Source organism: Nyctereutes procyonoides, unplaced genomic scaffold (assembly GCF_905146905.1).
Source record: "Nyctereutes procyonoides isolate TBG_1078 unplaced genomic scaffold, NYPRO_anot_genome, whole genome shotgun sequence".
Lineage (NCBI taxonomy): Eukaryota > Metazoa > Chordata > Mammalia > Carnivora > Canidae > Nyctereutes > Nyctereutes procyonoides.
In genome coordinates this window covers 20,074,631-20,094,818 of record NW_026575147.1, presented here as the reverse complement: position 1 = coordinate 20,094,818, position 20,188 = coordinate 20,074,631, and the positions used below count along the sequence as shown (strand labels likewise).

General features: G+C 38.5%; 1 protein-coding gene and 1 non-coding gene across 2 annotated transcripts in view; one reads left to right on the top strand and one right to left on the bottom strand.

Annotated features, from left to right (window-relative positions):
* ARNT (aryl hydrocarbon receptor nuclear translocator) overlaps positions 1-18,960 on the top strand; it is a 67,618-nt gene extending 48,658 nt beyond the window's left edge. The window contains exons 12-22 of the mRNA XM_055312313.1: positions 3,017-3,151; positions 5,563-5,637; positions 10,180-10,331; positions 12,629-12,739; positions 12,883-12,955; positions 13,110-13,233; positions 13,410-13,512; positions 13,895-14,042; positions 15,019-15,181; positions 16,017-16,183; positions 16,938-18,960. Of these exons, the coding sequence (XP_055168288.1) occupies positions 3,017-3,151; positions 5,563-5,637; positions 10,180-10,331; positions 12,629-12,739; positions 12,883-12,955; positions 13,110-13,233; positions 13,410-13,512; positions 13,895-14,042; positions 15,019-15,181; positions 16,017-16,183; positions 16,938-17,027 (1,341 nt within the window). The 3' untranslated portion in view covers positions 17,028-18,960. The remainder of the gene's footprint in view (positions 1-3,016; positions 3,152-5,562; positions 5,638-10,179; positions 10,332-12,628; positions 12,740-12,882; positions 12,956-13,109; positions 13,234-13,409; positions 13,513-13,894; positions 14,043-15,018; positions 15,182-16,016; positions 16,184-16,937) is intronic.
* Positions 7,972-8,162, bottom strand: LOC129501561 (U2 spliceosomal RNA). The gene has a single exon (XR_008662756.1). It is a non-coding gene; the product is annotated as a U2 spliceosomal RNA (small nuclear RNA).
* Positions 18,961-20,188: the final 1,228 nt, after the last annotated feature.

Genomic DNA, 20,188 nt, shown 5'->3' with positions numbered 1-20,188 from the left:
GTCTTTATTCCTCTTCCCTTCACGTTTTAGGTATATTGGTGTCATACTTTACATGTTTTTATTTTGTGATTCCCTTAACTGATTTTTATAAACATAATTAATTATACTGGTTTTGTGTTTCCAGCTTTTCTTGCCCCTATTTATGATCTCAAAGAATTCCCTTTAACATTTTTTGTAGGATTGATTTAGTGGTCATGAATTTCTTTAACTCTTGCTTGTCTGGGAAACTATCTGTCCTGTTGTGAATGATAGTCTTGCTGGAGAGAGCATTCTTGGCCACAGGTTTGTTGGTTTGTTTCTTTGTTTTCAGCACTTTGAATATATGTTACTCCCTCTAGTTTTTTCTGAAAAATCTCCTGATTACTTTATGGTTTTCCCTTGTATGTAACTGTTTCTTTTTCCTTGCTGCTTTTAAAATTCTCTTTTTATCTCTGCATTTTACCAATTTAATTACTGTATGTCTTGGTGTGGACTTCCCTAGCTTGATTTTGTTGGAGGCACTTTGTGCCTTCCAGATCTGGATTTCTGTTTCCTTCCCCAGATTTGGAGGAAGCTAGTATTTATTCAAATAAATTTTTTGCCCCCTTTTCCCTCTCTCTTTTCTTCTTTTGGGATCCCTATAATGTGAATGTTCTTAAGCTTGCTAGTGTCACTAAGTTCCCTACGTCTGTTTTCATTTTTATTATTTTTTCGTCTCTCTCCCTCGCTCTCAAACAAGCTTGATTGTTTCGCATTATTCTGTCCTCCTGCTAATTTGTTCTTCTGCTTTCTCTAGTTTACTATTTATTCCATCTAGTATTTTATTTATTTATTTATTTATCTATCTATTTATTTATTTATTTATTTATTTATTTATTTATTTATTTATTTATGATAGTCAGAGAGAGAGAGAGGCAGAGACACAGGCAGAGGGAGAAGCAAGCTCCATGCACCGGGAGCCCGATGTGGGATTCGATCCCGGGTCTCCAGGATCGCGCCCTGGGCCAAAGGCAGGCGCTAAACCGCTGCACCACCCAGGGATCCCTCCATCTAGTGTATTTTTAATTTTAGTTTCAGTTGTGTTCTTCATCTCTGTTTTTTTTTTTTTTTTATGTTTTCTTGTCTCTTTGTTAAGGGTCTCACTGAGGTCCTCCATTCTTTTTTCAAGTTCAGTGTACTTTAAATTCTCTATCAGGCATATTACTTACCTCTCTTTTGTTTAGGTCTCTTGCTGTGATTTGTCCTATTGTTTCATTTGGAATGTATTTCTCTGTGTCATCATTTTGTCTAACTCTCTCCCTGTTTCTATGTGTTAGGAAATTCAGCTACATCTCCTGCTCTTGACAGTAGTGGCCTGCAGTACAATGTTTCCTGTTCACCAGAATCTGGTGGCATCTCCTATGCATGTTGCATGTGCCCTGCTGTTATGGCTGAGCAGCTTTTGCCTTTAGTCCAGTCATCTGCAGTGACTCTTTGTCTGCTGTGGGCAGAGTTTGGTCCTTTTTTCGTTAGTGGGCCAGTCTTGGGCTACCATGGTCTTAAATTGAATCAGACCAGGCATTTGCCAGATGTAAATAGCAGTGAACTGCAGGAGAATGCAGGAGTGGGGGTGCACAGTATTAGCAAGGTTTGCAAGAGTCTCCTATGGGAGAAGACCTGGAGTTGCAGCCTGGCTGGAGCGGTTGTGCCCACTGGTGTATGCATGGGTGGGGCTTGCTGTTAGCAAGTGAAGTAGCAAGTGTTGGTATCACACTGGCTCCTGCAGGTGTCCATGTGTTTGTGCTGGGGGTCCAGGGGAAGGAAATGGCACTAGCCTGCTCCTTTAGTCCTGGAGATGTTTCCCAGTGATCCCTGCCCCTCCATCACATACTCTGAAATTAGTAAACAAATCTCCCTCCCATATACCCCAGGTGTTTTTCAAAATGCTACTTCTATGCTTTATCTCCATGGGCTTGTACGGACTTAGTTTCCTCTTGCCCTCAGCTGTCCCATGAGCCTGCTGATTTTTAGTGTTCCAAGTTTTAACCCCTGCTGTTTGTAAGAATTCTTGAAATTTGACTCCTCTGGTTTTCAGAGCCAAATGTTACTGGGATTTGTCTTCCCTGTGGGGGCTTCATGGTGCGAGAGTTTTTCTCCCTCTCAGTGCCCACAGAGCCCTTCCCTCCCGCAGACAGTCCAATGGGTCTGTTTAGTGGATCCATTTGGCTCCTGACTGCGTCTCTAATCTTCCTCCTCTCTTCAGTGTGGCCTCTTTTCTACAATTGGCTGTGTAGAGACCATTCTTCTAGTCTTTGGGTCCTTTTCTGGGTTATTCACACTGATATGGCTGTTATCTGGTTGTTTCTATGGGACGAGGTGAGCTTAGGCTCCTCCTACTCCATCATCTGCCCTGGAAATCTTATATCATCCCTTTCCAATAAGAAGAAATCTCATTCAGGACTTATTCATGTTATTTTTCTTTTACTCTGAATACAAATGAAGAATTCTGTAAAACTTCAGATATTTGGAAGAACATGGCATTCATAGTTTGCTTCTGTTGATTAGCAGAAGCTGAAAAGGTTGAGAGAAGGAAGGAGATCTTTTCCCCTCATCTTTCATACTGTGAGCTTTACAGTACTGAATTTTTTATTCCTAACAGGAAAAGAGAGATCTTTTCATTTTATCATTACATGACTAGAAAAGTGCAATTATTTTTATTCTTATCATAAAACTAGATAAGTTTCTTGGTTAATGGAGACTAGTTTTCCAATCTGAATAATGAACACAGCCTAGCTAAATGAAAGTGGGTGAGTTTTGGGTTGAATGAATTTTTATCTTTTTTCACAAAGTTGGTAAAGAGTACATATGTGGAAGTGGAACTAGGTCTCATGCTCTCTCTGATTGTGATTGCCATTTTTTTCTCTCTGAATGAGATGTGAAAGCTCAGAAATTCCTAAAATTGGGAGCCTCATGTCTTTGTATATGACCATGAGGAGATGAGAAATATATCTGTTAAAAATGATTTCATTTTATCTTGTTTTTATCTCTTTACTTTCAGGTAACTAGTTCTCCCAACTGTACAGACATGAGTAATGTTTGTCAGCCAACAGAGTTTATTTCTCGGCACAACATTGAGGGAATCTTCACTTTTGTGGATCACCGCTGTGTGGCTACTGTTGGCTACCAACCACAGGTGAAGAGCTGGAGCTATTACACCACTGATACTTAAACCTGTTTTCCTTTGGCTTTGTTGATGTTATTCAGTCATGTATTCCAGAATAGCCAAAGCTTATCAGACCCAGATATGAAAAAGTGATGATCCTATTCTATCTGTAGCTAAATTTATTCTCAGCTTTCTACCAATGTTATTCATCCAATTTAGAAAAATATGGTTGTTCTCATGTGGGATCAGCAGGCATGAAGATGTATGTATTTTTTGTTACTGATATTAATACAGATAATGATGCAAAAGTGTTGATTTTAATTAGTTATAATGGTATGACCATCATTAGGTAATTTATGTAATCACTTAGGTTAGGAACATAGTAACCCGCAACATATGCAAGTTTGGCACCAGTTATTTTTATTTTATTGAGATTTTTCATTCAGCAGACCAAGTAGTTATACCAGACTTGAGAAATAAGTCATTATATAGACTTTCAAAATTGAATGGCCAAGAGGGACTTCTGGCTGTGGCTCTGAAGAAGTTGGTTAAAAGAGAGATCTTGAAAAAGCATAAAGTTGGAAGATTTACACTGATTCAACACCACTTAAGAAGCTGTTGTCATCAAGGTAGTATGATATCAGTATAAAGATAGATAAACAGATCAGTAGGCCAGAATAGTCTTTTTTCACATTTACGATCAGCTGATTTTCAATCAGGATGTCAGGACAGTTCAATGGGGAAAAGATTCTTCCCAATAAATGGTGATGGAAAAATTGGATATTCCCCTTCACAGAAAAGGATGTAGACTCTTACCTCACCCCATAGACAAAAACCTCAATGTTTAAGAGCTAAAGTCATAAACTTCTAGAAGAACACAGGAGATTATGTTTATGATTTTGAATCCAACATTTCTTATATGACACTAAAAGCATGCTTCACAAAAGAAAAAAACCCATAAGTTAGAGATCATCAGAATTAAAATTTGTCCTCTTAAAAGGACATCATTAAGAAAGTGAAAAGGAGAAAAAAAAAGTGAAAAAAAAAAGAAAAGAAAGAAAGTGACAAGGCCATCCATAAACTGGGAAAAAGTATTGCAAATCATATATCTGAAAAAAGATTTGTATCCAGAACATAGAAAAAAAACTCCTAAAACTCATTAAGGTAAACAGCCAGTAAAAAAGGATACAAGATTTGAATAGACATTTCACCAAAGAAGAAACATGAATGGCATATAAAAGATGCTCATCATGGGGCACCTGGCTGGCTCAGTTGTGGGAGCTTGTGACCCTTGATCTTGGGGTTGTAGGTTCCAGCCAATGTTGGACATAGAGATTACTTAAAATCTTTAAAAAAAAAAAAAAAAGACGCTCTTCATCATTAGTCAGTAGGAAAGTACAAATCAAAACCACAATGAGATACCACTGTATGTCCACTAGAATGGGCATAGTGAACTACCACTATATGTCCACTATAATCAAAAAGTATTGCAAGAACGGGGAGAAATTGCAACCATTATACATTGTTGGCAGACCTGTAAAATGATATAGCCACTTTGGAAAAACATTTTGGAAAAATGGAAAAATAGTTTGTAAAAAGTGAAACATATACTTAACCCTACTACAAGCTAGCAATTCCACTCCTAAGTATTTACTCAAGAGAAATGAAACCTATGTTCATATAAAGATTTATATACAAAAAAAAAAAAAAGATTTATATACAAATGTTCATAGTTGTATTTTTCACAGTAACACCAAAGTGGAAAAACTCAAAATGTCCATTAACTAGTGAATGGATACTCAGCTGTGATATATCCACATTAGAGAATACTACTGAGTAATAAAAAGAAATACACTATTGATATGTACAACAACATAGATGAGCTCCAGAAATCTTAAGTTACATGTAAGAAGTCAGAGACAAAAGACCACATATTATATGATTCCATTTGTATTATATACCTAGAAAGGCAACACTAAAGCAGAAAGCAGGTTACTAGTTGGCTAGGAGGTTGGGAGCAGGTGTTGACTATAAACAAGCACAAGGAAACTGGGAGCAGTGGATGTGTTCTCAAACTGGATTGTGGTGATAATGGTGGTTACACAACTATATATAAATATGTTAGAAGCCATCAATTGTAGATTTAGAATGAGTGAATTGTATGTGTACATTAGACTTCAAATCTTTAAAATGCAGCTAAAATAAATATATAATGTTCTGAAAAAGAAAAAATGTTTTAGAGGCCATTTGCCAGGCAGATTCCATATTCTTTGTCTTTTTTTTTTCCCTCCACACTTATTATAATCCTAGGCTAAAGACAGGAGAAATAAAATCCAAGTCCTAAAAAAATAAAATAAATAAATCCCAAGTCCTTTGCTGATAGGCCAGGAATTTTAGATGATCATAAAAGTGCCCATCTTACTCTTCTTTTTCACTTTTAGGAACTCTTAGGAAAGAATATTGTAGAATTCTGTCATCCTGAAGACCAGCAGCTTCTAAGAGATAGCTTCCAACAGGTAACTTTTTTCCCTGGTTTTGATCTGAATAATATTTTTATCTAATATCTGTTATCATATTAATCCCTCAAACATTTATTAACCACTGCTTGAGTACTATGACAGGCATCATAATCTTATGTTCTTTAGTGCATAACTTATATTTTTAAGGAATGGAAAAGGACCAGTATTTTGAGACTATGGATTATGTCCAAGGTACTTTGGCTTTGGCTACTCACTGTCTTGTATTTAGTTAACTGTATCTAAGAAACTTTTTTTTTTAATTTTTAAAAATATTTTATTTATTCATGAGAGACACAGAGAGAGGCAGGGGCATAGCAGAGAGGAGCAGGCTCTCTGTGGGGATCCTGATGTGGGACTCCATCCTAGGATCCTGGGATCACAACCTGAGCCAAAGGCAGATGCTCAACCACTGAGCCATCCAGGTGCCCCTCTAAGAGACTCACTCCTTAAAGTACTTAAAATATTCTGGGCCTCTCTGAACTGTGGATTGTGGTAGAAATATTCATTTCATGGTTCTTTTATAGATAAATAAGAGTTAACTCTTCACAAATAAGACTTTTCAATTTGTCACCATTAAGTGTCTATATTTTAAACAGATTCTTGGACTGGTGGCTCCTATCAATCAGCTTGTTCAACTTTAGCACCAGTCTTATCACCAGTGCTTTTCCAGAACTAATACCTTCATTGTGAAGCTCCATGAGTTTTTCCAATTCAAACTTGGGCTTCTTGAGCATTTTTACTTTTGTAACAAAGACATTGTATAGTAGACAAATAGATTGGCAAGCCTTTTCTATGTCTTTTCTGATGCTGTCTGAAATTGATTTATTGATTATTTTTAAGTCATTTGTCTGCACCTCTCAGGTCATAATTTCCATCATGTTTTTCCAAATTTGGCAGACCTGTTGGTACTAAGCATAAGAGGTCTTCTGAATCTGATTGTTGCATTTTTTAGTAAAACCAACACAAAATAGGGGCACCTGGCTGGCTTAGTCAAGTGTCCAGTTCTTGATTTCGGCTCAGGTCATGATCTCAGGATTGTGAGATTGAGCCCCAGGTCGGGTTCCTTGCTCAGCAGGTGTCTGAGATATTTTCTCTCTCTCTCCCTCCCTCCCTCCCTCCCTCCCTCCCTCCCTCCCTCCCTCCCTCTTTCCCTCCTTCTCTCCCCCTCTTCCTCTCTTCCTCTCTCCCCCCTCCACCTTGTCCCTTCCCCCACATGATATGCACATGCTGTCTCTCAAATAAGTATTTTTTAAAAATTCTGTTAAAACCAACATAAAATAGAAAAAGCAAATAACCATTGGTAGTCTTAACATCAACACGAGCTTTAAATCATCTGCCATTTTTTGACCATGGAACACATTTTGTCATGGATAAGATCCGTGCCATGGAAATTCAGGCAGTTTTTGCCCTGAACAACCTCAGTAATTAGCTTGAATTTTCTAAATGCAACTTTATCATTCTGCAGATGGCAAGGCTCACTTCAAAAATATGACCATGAAGCCATCAGATATGATTTGAGTTCCTTAGTTAGGTTCTTATGACTAGTGTTTTTCCAATATTTCTTTTCTTTTCCCAATATTTCTTATATTGAACATAGCTCATGCCTTCACATCATACCTGTTTTTCTTAGAAAATGGATCAACCACTTTCTTCTTGGCTTCCTTTTTGCCATTTACATAAGGTGCTTGTTCTTGTGATCCTCCATGGCATTGCTCAGGAAGCCAAAAGCAAGAATTAACCCCTAATTGTAAGCTGACTTTTTTAAAAAAATTTTTTATTTATTTATTTTTTTAATTTTTATTTATTTATGATAGTCACAGAGGGAGAGGGGGGGGGGCAGAGACACAGGCAGAGGGAGAAGCAGGCTCCATGCACTGGGAGCCCGACGCGGGACTCGATCCTGGGTCTCCAGGATCGCGCCCTGGACCAAAGGCAGGCGCTAAACCCAAGGATGGATGGATGGATGGATGGATGGATAAATAAATAAATAAATAAATAAATAAATAAATCTTTAAGACACTAAAAAAATAGTCAACTTAAGTACAAGGAAGCAAATCTTAGGAGACAAAATCACTGAAGACAGAAATGAAAAACGAAAAAAAGAAAAAAACACCATTTCTACCATTGGCATAATCATATTTCTACTTATGCTCCTCATACAGTGTAAGAAGATCATGGTGCATATAATATACACTTCCCCCTCCAGGAGGCTGGACACAAGCCACCCACTCACTTAGTTGGAGGCAGAAACATTCCAGTGCATACAGTCCCACATGATATATTCCCCCTGTAGCACAAGTTGACCTTAGACATCTAAGTATTCCCCCCTGAGGTGGGAGCACCATTCCTGGAGGTATTATAATACAAGGTTGATGCATGGAGTATACAGAACAAACTTATATTCCATCTCCCCGCTCCAAAAATCCATTTAATATATTGTCCTTGGATAGAGGACATATCAGATATTAAACTGATATGAACAGATACTACACTTGATCTTAGCCAAAAGGCCGAGGATAAACTGTTATTTTCAGGCACTAGATTCAGAAAATATCTGGTGAATTTAATTTCAGTACAGGTTTGACTTTAGGAAGCAATTTTTATATTAGGCTAATTTCCCTCTTTGAGCCTCAGTAGTGTTCTAACATATTCAATAGATATAATAGCAGTACTTAAATTCGGAGTGTTGTTAGGAAGATTAAATCAGACAATATGTTTACAGCACATAGCCCAGCTTCTAGAGAAAATCAGATGATGGCGGTAAAATGCCTGTCACCTGAACCCTCAGCATTACCATTCCATGTGCTCAGCTGCACCTCATAGAAGAACCACATTTTGTATATGTGTGGATTCAGGAAAACCATTCTGAAAAACTATTCTATTTTTTTTTTTTTTTCTGAAAACCTATTCTGACTTCTGTTGAATCCATTCAAAACTAAGGACATGACATGGACCTTCAGCAGTGTGAGAAGAGATTATACAGTATATTTTAAATCCTTGAAATTCCTAATTCTGACAACTTTGGGTCACAGAGCATCATTTTATCACTTCCAGAAAATGTTTATTCCAAAATAGCTTTAATGACTCCTATAACACTCTACATAATCTCAAGGTTATTATTCTGACATTAGTTGCTACTGTGATTTTAGGGTACTTAGATAAGGGTGCTTTTTAATGTGTGGTCTCCAGCCTTTAGGTGATTTCCTGATTTTGATATTTCTTAAGTCTAGTTGGATTTATATTTCTTTCTCAGTAATAAATTTAGTTATTTCCAACAAAGCTTGTTTTCTGTGTTATGGTTACTGCAGTGCTGTATTTCACACTTGATTTGTGAAAGGTATGTGTGTATATGTATATATAAAATGTGCCATTTTATTATTGCAAAGTGAAGTGTGTCCCATTTTCTGCTGTAATTATTTCTCAGTCAGCTTTAATGTCAGCAGTTATTTCCACCATTAGCAGCTTAAACACAAGTGTTACCGCTTTTTCTTAAAAAGTGTAAGTATTTTGGAGCACTGGACTTATGCTTAATTAGAATAGATATATACCTCAGTAAGCAGGTTTTCAAATCCAGTACATAGTTGTGTACCAATGTAATTATATTAATTCTGTATATATTACACAGTGAGCACATGCAAAAATTAAAGAATGATTACTATTGTTTAAATTCAAATATTCAGGGAGGCCTGGGTGGCTCAGCAGTTGAGCTTCTGCCTTTGACTTGGGGTGTGATCCTGGAGTCCCAGGATGGAGTCCCACATCAGGCTCCCTGCATGGAGCCTGCTTCACCCTCTGCCTGTGTCTCTGCCTCTCTCTGTGTGCCTCTCATGAAGAAATAAATAAAATCTTTTAAAAAAATTTCAAATGTTCACATCTCACTTCTTTATCATGTTAAGTGTTGATGTTCTGAAAGAAAATAAAAGCACATAGTCCAGTGCTTGACATATAGTAACTACAAAATAAATAATAGCTGCTCATACTATTTTTTTGTTAGGGAGGAAAGGTCAAAAGATAATTTTCTATTTCATAAAACTAGAAACGAAAATCTAAGATGCTTTTCTTTTAAAAAACAAAAGCAAAACAAGACTAAAGCCAACTTAGTTTTATTTATAGAAACCTACATGGGTGTTGTGAAAACAAATTTCAGGCTTAGGGGAAGACCTAGGATTGAGGAGCAACATGTAAGCTATTTCAATATCAAAGTACAAATTTCTACTTTAGACTTGTAAAGCTAGATCAACATATCTTTAAGGGACTTCCCAAGCGAAGTGGGGAAACAGTCTTTATTCTGGAAAAAATTGTTACTCCTGTATGTGATCAAATAGCTATTTGAGACTCTAGGAAGAATTATAAATATACCTTCTTGTTATTTAGCACTTAGCTTTCACTCCCCCTGTTGTTTTGTCAGTAACGTTGAAAGAGACTGGTACTTCAAGGATTGTAACACATGAATCTTAGGGTGGTAGAAATGGGGAATTGAAAAAAAATTCTAAAAAAAATTTTTTGTGGGTTTCACTGATAACTTGAAAACTTTTTCAGGTGGTGAAGTTAAAAGGCCAGGTGCTGTCTGTCATGTTCCGGTTTCGGTCTAAGAACCGAGAATGGCTCTGGATGAGAACCAGCTCCTTTACTTTCCAGAACCCTTACTCAGATGAAATTGAGTATATCATCTGTACCAACACCAATGTGAAGTATGTACCATAAAGGCTTTTTCCAGTGTTGGGATTTCTCATGGGCCAAGTCTGCTTAGCCATCAAGCTGTCTGCTACTCTTCTGCCTTTGTAGTGGTAAACACCATTAGTTTGAAGTCCCTCATCTTGGCAGTTTACTACACAATAAGATTTTTAACAAACAGTACTTTAGAGAGTAAGTTCTGAGATGTGAAGGGTTCGTATTTCAATTTTATGCTTAAACTCTTTCTAGAAAGGATATTGTTTTATATACCAGTTCATTGCTTTATCCTGGTAGAATTTTCCCCTAGAGCAGGTATCTGCAAACTCTTTTTGTAAAAGGACAAGGTAGTAATTATATTAGCTTTGTGGGGGCATATGGTCTCTTGAAATAACTCAACTCTGCTATTATAATATGAAAAGAGTCCTAGACAAATGAAATGAATAAAGATAGCTATGTTCCAACAAACATATTTACAAAAACAGGCAGTGGACTGAATTTGGCCTATGGATTGTAGTTTGCTTTGCTTTTGAGCATAACTATATCTGTTCTGTTCCTTGATTCCTTTCTGTTTGGGCTTTTCCTTCTCAGCTTTGTAAAAACTAGTTTTATTGATTTTGTGATAGGTTGCATATACCATGGTAGTGCACCTATTTAAAGTATATAATTTTTTTAGTATGTCACAGGGTTGTACAACTATTACCACAATCTAATTTCAGTACATGCTCATTGCCCCCAAAAGAAATTCTGTATTCATTAATAGTCATCCTCCCCACTCCCCAAGCCCTGTGTGACAACTAATCTATTTTTTGTCTCTCTAAATTTGTCTATTCTAGATATTTTATATGAATGGAATCATAACAATATATGAGTCCTTGTAACCGACCTCTTTTGCTTAGTGTAATATTTTAAGGGTTATCTCTGTTGTAGCCTTTATTTGTACTTTTTTTTTATTGCCAAATAATATTCCTTTGTCCAGGGATACATTTAGTTTATCCATTCATTAATTGATAGACATTGGATTATTTCTACTTTTTGACAATTTAGAACACAGCTATGGACACTTATATACCAGTGTTTATGTGGATATGTTTTTATTTTCTTGGGTATATACCTAGGAGTGGAATTGCTGGGTTACATGGCAACTCTGTGTTTAATCTTTTGAGGAACTGCAAAACTCTTTCCAAAGCTTCAGTATCCTTTACACTACCATCAGCAATGTAATTAGTGTTCGAATTCCTTCACATTTTTACTGTCGCTTTTATTATACCCATTCCAGTAGATGTCAATTGTCAGATTGTTTTTTTACCATTTAATCTATATATATAGAATTAGCCCTGAGCCTATCTCTTGAAGATCTGCTTAGAAATGATTATCAAGTATAAGTAGTAACCTGGTAACAACATTGAGTCTGTGTCCTTCTACTTTTAGGGCTTTTAAAGTTTAATTCTTTTCTAATTAGTGTAGCAGAGTGGATTGAGTTAGAAATTGTACTTATTTAGGACTCAGGTATATGGTCATTGGCAGTGCAGTGTTTTTGCATCTTTATATTACAGAATAACCATTGTTTTGTGTTTCCATTTTGTTTAAATTTTGAAATTTTAAGTACTTTTAGAACTTGTTTTTGTAAATAATGTTCACATTTTTATGTACCATTTTTCCACCACAATTTAATTCTTAAAATTTTTTAAATAAATATTTTTTACAGAAAATTTGGAAAGTATAGAAAACTATAGGGAGGCCTGGGTGGCTCAGCAGTTGAGCATCTGCCTTTGACTTGGGACGTGATCCCGGTGTCCTGAGATCCGAGTGCACATCCGGCTCCCTGTGAGGATCCTAGCCTGCTTCTCTCTCTGCCTGTGTCTCTGCCTCTCTCTCTGTCTCATGAATAAATGGACAAAATCTTTAAAAAAAAAAAAAAGTATGGAAAACTATAAAGAGAAGGGAACAAATTTTCACTACGCAAAGAGTCTTTGTTAATGTTTGTGTATGTACTGTTAGTTTTTTTTACTTATGCTTTTTAAAACCCCAGTATATGGATACACACATATATACCAACTAGGTATTGAGTACCTAGGAGTTAGACCCTATACAGGATAAACTCTTGCGCCACAGGACATAGTTTTTGTTTGTACCTCATTGTCCATGGTATGAAATATTTGCTGAATTTGAAGTCATAGGTTACTTAAAGGATTAGGTTTCAAAGGGGAATTTATTAGTTATTGCCTCACCTACAGGTGAATCTATGCAGCTTTCTGTACAAATAGTGCTAGATCCCTTTTTCCCCGTCTGTTCTGTCTGCTCTTCATTTTCCCAGGAACTCCAGCCAGGAACCAAGGCCTACACTGTCCAACACAATCCAGAGACCACAGCTGGGTCCCACAGCTAATTTACCCCTGGAGATGAGCTCAGGGCAGTTGGCATCCAGGTGAGAAACGATAGAAGAATCATTCATTCATCAGTGACTCACCGTGGGGAATAGGCATCTGCAATCCCATTTGTTTGTTTATTTTAAGCCCTTCCTCCACATTAAAAAAAATCTTTCTCTCCTCACTGGTCTTTAACATATAGGCAACAGCAACAGCAAACAGAGTTGGATGTGGTATCAGCAAGAGATGGACTGGCTGGCTTCAATCATTCCCAGGTAAGTGTGTCATCTTTTAAGAGGACTATGAGCATTTCCTTAAGAAATGTCCCCCAGGGCCATTTAGAGTGTATGTATATCTTTATGTGAATGGTATGGTTGTTGAATTGTCATGTTAAATCTTTCATGGTATTTTTATCATTGTAACATACAGGTTTCTGTTCAGCCTGTGACAACCACAGGGCCAGAACACAGCAAGCCCCTCGAGAAGACAGATGGTCTGTTTGCCCAGGATAGAGATCCAAGATTTTCAGAAATCTACTCCAACATTAATGCAGGTGTGTTTCTTCCGTATTCTCCTTTTAAATTTTCATTTAGATCACTTATTGATGTGCCTGCTGTTGCCCAACATCCTTCCACTTAATCATAATACCTCGTGAGAAAATAGGAACTTGCTGAACTAATGTACTACAGCCCCTTGACTGGCCCTCCCCCCACTCCTTTTGGTCCACAGATCAGAGTAAAGGCATCTCCTCCAGCACTGTCCCTGCCACCCAACAGCTATTCTCACAGGGCAACACATTCCCTCCTACCCCCCGGCCGGCAGAGAATTTCAGGTGAGCCCCTTATGTATGTGCTGCTTTACAGGGCAACTGAGGCATTCAGTTGCTAAATCCAAGTTTTATTCTTCCCTAGCTTTCTCTGATTATTTCAGACAAAGCAGTAGAACTTGTAAGACTTAAGATGAGGCAAGCTGCTTTCCTTCCTCCTATTTCTTTGCATCTGTCCTGTTGCTATGTTATAGGTTCCATCTCTGTGTGTCCTGATTGGTCTGTGACTGCCAGTTTTTCTCATTTTTTCCAAATTCTGTTACCAAGTTTTCCTTAACCCCAGGGAAGTCAGGGGGACCTAGGAATAGCACTAGATTGTCCTGTGATTCCTAGATTTTGTGGTAAACCCATCCTTTTAATCTTGTACTGCACTATTTGTTCACTCTAGAAATAGTGGTCTGGCCCCTCCTGTAACCATCGTCCAGCCATCAGCTTCTGCAGGGCAGATGTTGGCCCAGATTTCCCGCCACTCCAATGCCCCCCAGGGAGCAGCCCCCACTTGGACCCCTAGCACCCGCCCAGGATTCTCTGCCCAGGTAAAGCTTCTCTTCTGTCTGTCCCCCGTATACTAGTTTTTGTTTGGTTGGTTGGGCTTTTTTCTATTGTCATCTATCTAGATATCTTCTCAACCCCCACCCCCTACCTTCCAGTTTTTCTCTTTATTGGGAGTAGCTAGATAATTAAAAACAAGTAATCCCCAAATCTCAGAGTCTGGTTCTCACATAGTCGCATTTATTCAGAATTGCTCACCTATAACACATTAAACAGATTTGATTTACTGATTTGTTTTAGAGTCAATTCTGAGTTTCTATTTTGTACTGTTTAAAGCTAATATTTTTTCATATATTAATATATGCTTATATTGCACAGTAATATTTTGTTTATTTTTAAAAGATTTTATTTATTCCTGAGAGACAGAGAGAGGCAGAGACACAGCCAGAAGAAGAAGCAGGCTCCACGCAGGGAGCCCGATGTGGGACTCGATCCCTGGACTCCAGGATTGCTCCCTGAGCCAAAGGCAGACGCTCAACCACTGAGCCACCCAGGCGTCCCATTATTTTAAAAAAAGAAGCCCAAAGCAGGGAGCCCGATTTGGGACTCGATCCCTGGACTCCAGGATTGCTCCCTGAGCCAAAGGCAGACGCTCGACCACTGAGCCACCCAGGCGTCCCATTATTTTAAAAAAAGAAGCCCAAACCAAAAAGCACACTCCAAAATTGTTAAATGCAATATATCTCAAAAGCATAAAAGGAAAATAAAAACTGGAAAAATTTCTTACGACTCTAGATGTGTATAGTTTATTAATCTCATAGTTCTTTGCTTTTACACTTTGTTATATCTGCCTAAAGGTAGTGTCGAAGGAGACTGGCATTAATTAGAAGAAATAGTAAGAAATAAATGATGAGCTTGGCTCAGAAGAATCCATTGATTGACAGATGGTTGACTCATAGGAATGGCATGTCCAATAATGTTAATGTTCCATTTGTTGTTCTCTATCCCTTTCTCTTTCAGCAGGTGGCTGCTCAGGCTACAGCCAAGACTCGTTCTTCCCAATTTGGTGTGGGCAACTTTCAGACTCCGTCCTCCTTCAGCCCCATGTCCCTTCCTGGTGCTTCTACTGCATCACCTGGTGCTGCTGCCTATCCTAATCTCACCAGTCGTGGATCCAACTTTGGTGAGTTTCAGATTAGAAAGGAGGGTAACAGGAAAGTGACACCACTAAACAGAAAGGATTTAGTAATTAAAACAGTTTGCTTGGGTCCTGGGTACACTGACTTAATTGTGGAGAAATGCAAAGTGACAGTCCATTTGGGATTTAAAATCAATCAATTAATTAATTTTTAAAAAGATTTTATTTATTCATGAGAGACACAGAGAGAAAGAGAGAGGCAGAGACACAGGCAGAGGGAGAAGCAGGCTCCATGTAGGGAGCCCAATGTGGGACTCGATCCCAGGTCTCCAGGATCAGCGGCGCTAAACTGCTGAGCCACTCGGGTTGCCCTGGAATTTAAAATTTGCCCACATGAAAAAGGCGTATTAAAAAAAAAGAAAAAGAAAAAGGCGTATTTAAAAAGTGCATAAGGTATTATATATTAAATGATAAGCAAATTTCATTTAAATGATCAAAGGACTCTTTGGAAAGGCTATGCAAAGAAGAGAAATTAATTTGGGCCAGGTTTTGGAATTGAGGAGGCATTGATTAACAGAGAAGAGCAGAAAGTATCTTTTTTTTTAAAAAAAAAAAAAGTTATTATTTCTTTTTTCATGAGAGACGCAGAGAGAGAGAGATAGAGAGAAAGGCAGAGACACAGGCAGAGGGAGAAGCAGGCTCCATGCAGGGAGCCTGAAATGGGACTCAATACCGGATCTCCAGGATCAGGCCCTGGGCTGAAGGTGGCGCTAAACCGCTGAGCCACCTGGGTTGCCCTGAAAGTATCTACGTGCTAGTTTCTCCTCTCCAGTGGAGTTAGTAGCTTAAGGTTGGTTGTTGTTCCTTACTATATTTCTAGCTTCCGAGACTGGACAGACTACAGGACAATTCCAGACACGGACAGCAGAGGGTGTAGGTGTCTGGCCACAGTGGCAGGGCCAGCAGCCTCATCATCGGTCGAGTTCTAATGAGCAACATGTTCAACAGCCATCAGCACAGCAACCTGGCCAGCCTGAGGTCTTCCAGGTGAGAGGGTGAAAATCAGACTTCAGAAAATCAGAAACTGGTAGAGAAAGGGTCAGAGAACAGAGATAGAGAAGGGAATATGCATGTGGCCTGAGGTGTTGGGAGTATGTGGGATAAGACAGAGTGGGCACATACAGGGATAAATGTCATTAACTGGAACTTACTGTGTGATGCACAGTCTTTAACCAGACCATCTTTAGTTATGTGAAGCAACGTGAGAAGATGTTAAAGGGAATCCTTTTAGCCCATTCAGGGAGGCCACATCCCCACTGTACAGTAGCTTGGGTATAAACATACTGATTATAGCTATAAGAGCCCATTTACCTAAGTCCTGAGGGGACTGAAAAAGCACATAGAATAATCTTAGGACAAGAGAAGAGCTTGTTTAAAACACAGGTTGAAAGAAAGCAAAACAGATTTGGTAGGAAACAAATACGGTAAGAGATAATTCCATATGTGTTTGTGGGGAGTATATGAAATGTGGCAAGCAGATTTTTCTCTTTTTGAAAAATATAAAAGACTAGAAAAGAGGAAAAATGTGGAACTGTAGGAGGAAACCAGAGAAGGGACTAGGAACCAAAGTTGTCAACTAAAGGAGTCAAGGAGTTTCTGGGAGTAGGGAAGGCTTAGGGAGCTCAGCCCCACAGAAACTGTGTGGGGTCAGGAGTGATGCTTTAGGGGAATTCTAGGAAGAAGCTCGCTAAATGTGAGGGATTAAGGTGTGTGACTAGACTTGCTCTGTTTCTCTTATTAGGAGATGCTGTCCATGCTGGGAGACCAGAGCAACAGCTACAACAATGAAGAATTTCCTGACCTAACTATGTTTCCCTCCTTTTCAGAATAGAACTTTTGGGGTGAGGATAAGGGGTGGGGGAGAAAAATCACTGTTTGTTTTTAAAAAGCAAATCTTTCTGTAAAGAGAATAAAAGTCCCTCTCCCTTCCCTTCCCTCACCCCTAATGTGTACCCCCCTTCCTTTTGGCCTTTTCTTGCCCTTCTGCCTCTGAGATAACATTTATAGGAGAAATGGGGTGAATCTTGAAGGCTTTAGGGATCCTTTGAAAAACTGAGGCTGGGTAAAGTTAAGAATGCCTTTCCTTATGTCTTTCTGATTTGTGCAGAAATGATTTGTGCTAGGGTCAAGAGGCAGGTTAGAGAACATGACACCCACTATTTGCCTTCAATACTGTGGCTTGTTTTTGGAAAGAAATTCTGAATAAGGTGGGGGAGAAGAGAAATGTCCTCATATTTGAGGACCATGAAACATGGTAGGTATGTATAGGGCTTTAGGAAGTAAGCATAATAAGCTCTTTCTGCTGCCTGGTGAGCGAGGAAGTTGAGAGAGGGAGAGGGAGAAAGAGAGAGAGAGAGAGAGTGTGTGTGTGTGTGTTTGTGTGTGTGTGCGCGCGCACACACATATATATCCACACGTGTGTTTCTGTGTTTGTTTCTCCCTATTAGGGAGTTATGCAAAATTTGTCCCAGATTTTATCTTTGTTTTTCTGTATATTCTTCAAAGAGTCCTAAGGAGTTAAATCTTCTATGTATTTTCCACTTAGTATTGCAGCCAAAGAGTATTTAAATAAATGTCTTTGCTGCACTTACATCTATGCCCAGCCAGTATGCAACTGTAAGCAGATATATATAGTCTTCTGTTGATGTGGTTGGTTTCTTATCAAACGTATTTAGTGATAAAGCTGGGTCAGTCCCACTTTTGGTGCTCTCACCTTATATGGAAGATCTGCAAATATTACAGATGTTTAGGGTGGGAAGATAAACCCCTTTCAAAAACCCCATACTTGGCCATACTTGCTGCATTTTTCTGTCAGAATCACATATGATGTGTGTTCTGTAGAGGTTATTTCTGCATGGAAACTCAACTTCTTGGATTAGCAGTCCCAGTGAAATCTTCACTGCTGGAGTTCAAACCAAATACCAAACCTTCTTGCAAAGTAGCCTCTTTCATTCCATTCTCAATTCAGTCTGGTTAGAAATTGAGATTTAGGTCTTTTCTGGACCTATAGTTCTCACCTTTTGCTCCTTCCAATCTTAAGATTGGATTTTTCTTTATGATGCAAGAGAATAAATCCATGTGATAGATGGAGCCTAGACTCCATTCCTTACAGGGTCACTGAGTTAACTATAGCCATATAAATGCAGATACCGGTTACTACTCTCACTCTTTACCTTCCTCAGGTAACAGTCATGTGTATCAGCCCCCCCCCCCCTTTTTTCTTTTTGATTGGCTCAGGCCAGTATCTTAAGTGAAAGACTGAATTAAATAAGGAGAAGACATATTAAACATAGCCATTGGAGACTGAGGAGCACAGATGGCCTTAGGAGAGGCTGAGAGAGCATCATTACTGGGTGTCTCTCCCTTTTGTCTCCAGTCTGGTGCCAGGTAGTGGAGTTGAAAAGGAGACTATTTTTTTATTCTATGTGCACACATACCATATACATATATATTTATATCACAATTTAAGAAACCAAAAAGTTGAGTTTCCAATGGAATCCTTGTTTTTTAATAATTGACTGTTTTTAAATGTGATCAGGACTATAATATTGTACAGTTATAGGGCTTTTGGGGAAGGAGAAGGGAGGGAAAAGATGCTCTGGGGGTTTTGTTTTTGCTTTTCCTTCAGGGTTTTATTTTTGATTGTTTTGTTTTTTTCTTGTTGGCCGTTTCTGTACTGCTGGCATCTATGCTGAGCTTTACAGTGGCAAAAATAATGATATGTAGCAAAGATTTTAAAACAAAATATTTTTTCCTTTTGTAAACTTTGTTGTGTTGTGTGGTCTTGATTGCGGCTTTATTATTCCTTTCCAGCTCATAAACAACAAATATCCACAACTAGTTGAATCCATAGTCCATAGTTTGAACACCAGATATGCAAACATAAGGCACAGTGTGTCTATAATTTCAGGATTCAGAAATCATAGGGCTCTGATCACTCAGCACTCCTTGGTTGTCCTCCTGATCCTGACTCATTCTGAGTAAAATCAGCAGAGACATCTGACCATGAGACGGGGGTTGGGGAAATGCCCAAGTCCTCCAGAGCAGAGATGAGATTTGAGACCAATAAAGCACATCAGATTCCTTGCCCTAGTATCCCCTGCTCTTCTGGATGAAAAGGATATATGAATGAGGAAATTTAAACCGTTTGGGTCTGGACTTGGTTTCTTTCTAGGACCATGTGGTTCACTAAGAAATCTTGAAATTTACAGGCAGGCATAAACCTATATTCTTGAGGGTCTTATGTGTGCAGTCCAGCTAGAAATTGAATCTGCCCCTGTGTATAAGGACTGTCTTTTTCTCTTCCCCCATCTCTATTTGTGGAAGAAAATGGGAGTTTGGGGATGTGGTTTAGGGACTGAACTAGACTCTTATGATCTGTCACATGCCTAGATGTTGTTGGAATCATTTGGAGAAGCGCACATGACTGGTCTTGGATCAGGGATTTTAATAATTGAAACAGATAATGTTCAGGCATCCCACCATCTGAGAATTAGAGCAACAAAGAAGTCACATGTCAGTGCTTATGGCATTGATTCAAGTGAAGTCATTAATTAGGAATGCTGTTTTTGGTTACTTTTAGAACAAGTTTCATCTGGACATTTGGGCATATCCTTCCTCAGCAAAACTGTATTAAGCTGGGAGAGCTATTGATCACTTTTAGCCAACAAGCTTATAAACTACTAGTGATTTAGAGCCCATGGCTTCCTACATACTCTTTTCTAGTCTTGTATTTATTCCCTCATCCTTGCTGTGAGGGTCAGACACAAACTTGAAAACTAAGGTTTCAAAGTTGGGAGAGATGGCTGATAACAGGAAAAGGACAGGAGAAGATGTAATCCCCAATATAATAAATACTATATAATAAAGAAGGATGGGGGAGACCAGGACTGTGTCCTGTTAACCATCAAAGTGAAGGTAAGCTCCAATACAACAATGTGTATTGAAGTCTTTTTTTTTTTTTTTATTGCCCTCAAAGACAGTCATATGAAA